The sequence below is a fragment of the Azolla caroliniana genome, unplaced genomic scaffold (genome assembly GCF_043228905.1).
Source record: "Azolla caroliniana isolate FFs.n. ecotype wild unplaced genomic scaffold, voAzoCaro1.0.p SCAF_2, whole genome shotgun sequence".
NCBI classification, from domain to species: Eukaryota; Viridiplantae; Streptophyta; class Polypodiopsida; order Salviniales; family Salviniaceae; genus Azolla; species Azolla caroliniana.
In genome coordinates, this window is record NW_028230437.1 from 2,905,247 (window position 1) to 2,910,668 (window position 5,422).

General features: G+C 36.6%; 1 protein-coding gene across 2 annotated transcripts; it reads left to right on the forward strand.

Annotated features, from left to right (window-relative positions):
• The first annotated feature begins 2,474 nt into the window (after positions 1–2,474).
• On the forward strand, positions 2,475–5,026 carry LOC147867093 (protein TIFY 6A-like). 2 transcript variants are annotated; one of them, XM_087314841.1, is made up of 6 exons: positions 2,475–2,708; positions 3,419–3,566; positions 3,723–3,819; positions 4,035–4,320; positions 4,617–4,680; positions 4,790–5,026. In XM_087314841.1, exons 1-6 carry the CDS (start codon positions 2,522–2,524, stop codon positions 4,914–4,916), a joined length of 909 nt encoding a protein of 302 aa, XP_087170967.1. In that variant the 5' UTR covers positions 2,475–2,521; the 3' UTR covers positions 4,917–5,026. The 2 variants fall into 2 exon arrangements, with proteins under 2 accessions (XP_087170967.1, XP_087170966.1); XM_087314840.1 differs by having other exon boundaries at positions 2,476–2,708; positions 3,392–3,566.
• The last annotated feature ends 396 nt before the right edge of the window (positions 5,027–5,422 follow it).

Below are 5,422 nucleotides of genomic sequence, written 5' to 3' on the forward strand. Positions count from 1 at the left end.
CGCTCAGGCATGTGAAATTGCTGTGGCAAAATATGCATGATTGTCAAGTCTCTCTTCTCATGGACCTAGGCTCTCGCAAGTTGTCTTCAAAATAGAATGCAAACTAATTTTGTATGAAGGTAGTGGTGTGCGTTGTGGATGGTGGACACATATGTGCTCTAGCATATATGGGTGTGAGTGTGAAGGTGTTTTTTTTGCAATTTTGGTTCAATATATGTAATCTAACATGTGAAACGTTAAGGCTCCACATCATTCCTAGTTCATGCATTGCAGAAAAGACTCATTCATCAAAGGATCTAGGCATCATGGATGGAGCAAGTGTAATGCATCTTATCTTCCAAAACATTTCTACATATACTACATTCATGAGAGAGAGGGGAAGTGAGATTTAATATGGAAGATTCTAGTTGTAGTATTTGACACTAATGCATGTTTTGCAATTTCCATTAGGAACTATAATCGTAAAGTAAATACTTAGACTCAAACATATCACAACCAGACATGCGAAAAATAAAAGGCCAAACTATCAAAAACTTCATTCTAGTTTAACGTAAATCTTGAAAGGTTAACCATGACTCTAAAAACTCTTAAGGTTGTAACAAACTAATTAATGAAATTTGGGAAAATGAACCAAAATACTGTCGTAATGATTTTTGATAATTAGAAAATCAATTTTCCAACAACCACCAAACTTGTATTGGATCTTCATTAGAAACTACTCATGGTGTAATATCCACGAAGTTAAGATTCAAATTTTCAATAAGTAAAAAAAAGCATGGCTCGTAATTGCTCTTCTTTCGTGAACAACATTAATTAACTACCAAATAGTTTTAAGTTTTACTTTTGAGAATGAAAATGATGAGTTGCTAATCACAATGATAAAATTATATTGTGTCGCGAACAACCTTCCCTATCATCAAAATTAATTCTTTGATATCCCCAAGTGACACGTTAATAGTTGCTTCGAATTCAGTGATTGTGATCCGGATTGTGTGAGTTATGACAAATTGGCATGTTGGCCGCTTGATAAATTGTTCAAATTTGACAAAGAAGGATACATACACAATGGTTTATGTGTAACCATGGTGGAGACAATAATTCGAGGTGTCGATATCAAACACTTTGCAAGATAAGATATTAAAGGACCTCAGAAAAAGTGAGCCTTACCCGGGGATAAGGACAAACTATGCAAAAGCTTTTTCAATATGATATTGAAGAATTAAAGTGTACTAGACATGAAAGAAGTTTCAGAAAAAAAAGCGAACTTTGGACTTGAAGTTTGAATAAGGAAATTGAACGAGAAAGAAACAAGTGGAAAGGGGTGAATAAAGAAAGATGGTCAGATGGATCATTCATTCAATGGCCTTGTGACATTTGTCCTAGTCGACCTACACGATCACGTGCTCAAACATTGACACCTCTTCTCTTGGCCTCTTTTTTTAATCATTTCGCTATGTCTTCTTTTGTGATACCAAAGTAATTTATAAGATGTAAGCTTCCCAAATTGCGCCTCGGTCTCTTTCCTTTCTTTGTTTGCGTGTACACATGAACAACAACAATAAAGTTCTTTTATCGTGTAAATGAATTATACATGTTGGTGTCACACATGACAAAGTAGCATATGTGCTTGCACGTTTTCTAATCACAAATGCATAATAGTGTCAACAGACCACGAGTCAATGACTAGATGGGATTCATATCCTAATCAAGACACAAAAAGACCCTCTTATTCCGTCAAAATTTTAGGGACTAGAATGCCATGTCTTTTGATGTTATTCCTCGACCCTCTCTTTCTCTTCTTTGACACACACACACACACACACACACACACACACACACACTCTCTCTCTCTCTCTCTCATAATCATGTAGAGAGAGAGAAGTGTATATGTACAAGGAATAACGTGGAGAAGTAGAAGGTTTGCAAACATCTGGGAAGGGCGGGTAAATTTTTGAAAAATACAAGGGGTATATGTTCCTAGGAATTTCGTGAAGGTCACGAGAGGCAGGTTTGGTATTTAGAAATCCCAGGCATCAAGATTCAAAACAATACATCAAGGGGATATCGTGAGTGAGTGAGTGATTGAGTGATTTTGTGTGTGTGTGTGTGTGTGGTGATTAAGATGTACGCGTTGTGTAAAGGAAAAGCGAGAGCAATCCGAGAGTGTCTGGGCACGTGGAGACAGATGCCGTTTCGGTGGTCATTGGAGTCTGCTAAGTTGGTCGGGGCACACACGAGGGGTATTGTTCGGGCAATTAAAAAAAGAAGAAGTGATGGAACCACAGAAGAAGAGAGAGACAATAGGGATAGGGAATTGGAGGGGTATTGTTCTTGTAATTAAAAATTTCTCTCTCTTCATGGAATGAAGTGAAAAAATCTTTATTTGTTATAAATTACAAATATGACCTCCATCCCTTCCCTCTTCATTTTTCCTTCCTTCCTCCTCTGTTTCATCCTTCTTCTTCTTCTTACTTCCTGTTTATTCATTTGATTTATTCCCCAAAAGGAAAAAAAAACAAAAATGGTGGTCACTCGTGACCTTCTCATTAGCCTTTGCAACAATACTAATAATAGTAATCATCCAATTTCTGTTGGAATCAATCAGAGTAATAGCTCCTTTTCCCCTGCAGATTGCAGTAGTACTAACAATAACAGCTTCCTGAGAAACAATTATAATGGAAACAACAAAGATTTGTCATCTTCCAGAGGTAAATCCGATTTATGTTTGGAATAAATTCTTCTCCTTTTTTTTTTTTTTGCTGCTGCTTCCATAGCTTCTCCACTTATAAATTTAGAAACAAAAATTAAATCCCCAGTATGCACATATACATGAGGAGATGAAAGAAAAGGAGAAGGTCTTTTCTTGTTGTGTGTGGGTTAGGGTTTGATAGGATACATGGATTTTAACAATAGAAAAGGGGAGGCTGGATTTGAAGGGGGGGGGTTAACCCTAATAACACCATCCATATCTGCATACATGTATAGCCTCAAATATCATATTCTCAATTGATGCCCTTGGGTGTTTTCAAACACTACCACCCTTCATAGTCGTAGTAGATGGCCGATGTTATATATATGTATGTACCGATGTATACACGCTCTTGGGTATGATTTTATAGTGTTCCTAGGCTCAAAATGTGGGGTGGAATTTTGTATCCATAGGCCTTCAATGCACATTTTAGTGTCCCTCTAGATGTCGCGAGACCACCCTCGAGATCATCGGCTGATATTAGGTAATCTTAATGAAATGTTGTCGTTATCTAATGCCTTACATTGGTTGGTATAATTGCTTGATATAGTGAACTTAATTGATCTTATAGCACTCGTGCATTAGTCTTATCTGCTTTTGCCCCTCCTCATCAATTGACACAACCTTGCACTCTCTTATCAGAAGCAAACTTTCGTATACGCAATGAAGGTGATGCTTCGCAACAAGTCTTGGCTTTTGGAACCCCGAACCTCGATGAAAGATTCATGGAGGGGAGTGGTGATAGACATATATGCGTAACAAATGCATCGTGTTTTCCAATGCGGACAATGACTCCATTAACAAGCGGTATTCCAAGGTACGAGTTCATCGAGTAATCAATTCATCCATTAATTTAACTAATAATAAGTGAAATGTGTATACTTATGAGTTGTTCTTCTAACTCATCATGGTGACACACTCGCGGAATTCCCATAGTGTTATGACTGAGTGCTCTCTCAATGTGGTTTTCTAGAAATACTTTTGATCCCTATCCTGAGAAAAATTGTGGACAAATGACTATATTTTATGCCGGGGAAGTCAGTGTGTATGATGATGTGCCTATTAGCAAGGTATGCATGTTGTATACATGTTTTGTGATTGTTTTCTATTTATTTCTTGCATTTAATATATGATGGTGAAGTTGTATGCAACAGTGTGCGAGGGAATTGTGACACTATGTTCTCTCGTGTCATTTGGTGCTACATTTTGTGGTGATTGACAATATTTGGTGCACACTAGCAACCCTTTGTACTTGCGAGGGCAATAAAACTATATTGTTTTGCAGGCACAAGAAATTATAGATATGGCAATTGATGAGAATAGATGGTCTAAAAAGGTAAGTAAACCACTCGCAGCGATGGACCCTTTTGCCATGAAAACATTGCGAAAGGAAGAGAATTCAAAACATAATGTTCCCGTGAATGGCCACATCGATAACCATTATATTGGTGGTGTCAAAGTTAGTGAAAGCTCTACACAAGTGAACATTAAGCATGAGACTGAATGCCTTGCACCAAAACCAACTAGACCATGTGCAAGTTCATCTCCTCGGTCAAAGATGGTACTTGAAGGTAACGTATTTATTTACATATATCATGCCTCTCGATCCCCAATGTTGTTTGTTTCTAGAGTGTATTCTTGGGGGCAAATTGAGGGCATTCCATAAAATATCAACTCAATAATTAAGCTAGTAAGTTTTGAGGATTGAGGCATACTTTGATAAATATCCAAAAAGTTAGGGGCACTTTGGTAATGTTTCACCCTAATATATGTATGTATGTATGTGTGTGTGTGTGTGTGTATATATATATATATATAGCTTTGTATATGTATGTATGGTGTACTAATATGCTTGCTTATAATCCAGGAACTTTACCTCATGCTCGAAAGGCATCGTTAGTACGTTTCTTTGAGAGGCGCAACTCAATGAGGTAATTTGTTATGATAATATCTTCTTGTTTTTCCAATAATGAGAATATAAAGATTGGGATCATGAAATTAATCGTGTTCGCTTTTGCTTGTCTTTCATACATTTCTCAGGATGCATTTAATGCGTCCATATCTGAGGAGTAATGCTTCTCCAAGGAAGCCTGGGATAAGGGTCAATCCAAAGCTTTTGTATCCAAGTACAATGCGAATTTCTCTAAGACCTAATATCATCTTATGATGGGTATGGATAATCATTTTGACTACTATCAAATAAGAGTGTAACATGTTAACATGAGATTTAATGATATGAGCAAAAATATTAATGTTAATGTTAATTCCTGTTTCTAATTGCAATCTTATATATCATTTTTAATGTGTTTGTTGAAATTTAGATCTAAACTAAATATGAACTTCTAGTATTGTGGGGCATCACTACATTCAAGGGGTGAACTTTCATAACATAGAATATAGAGTAAAACTCAAAAATACCTCTACGTTTTTCTTTATTTCCTCGAATCCCTTTGAGCTATCTTTTTTCCTCAAAATACGCTTGCCCTAAAGGAGATAAAGAAAAAGATTATGAAGTGATTGATGATTGCTCCAATAACATATATAATTGGGAAACAGGGGATGCCTTAGAAAATATAGCTTCTCTTTGGGGCTCCCCAAGGAAATAGCAAAAAACCTCATGGCATTTGAAGAAGAAAAGTTTAGGCTATTGCGCCATTTATTCCTTTTATTACC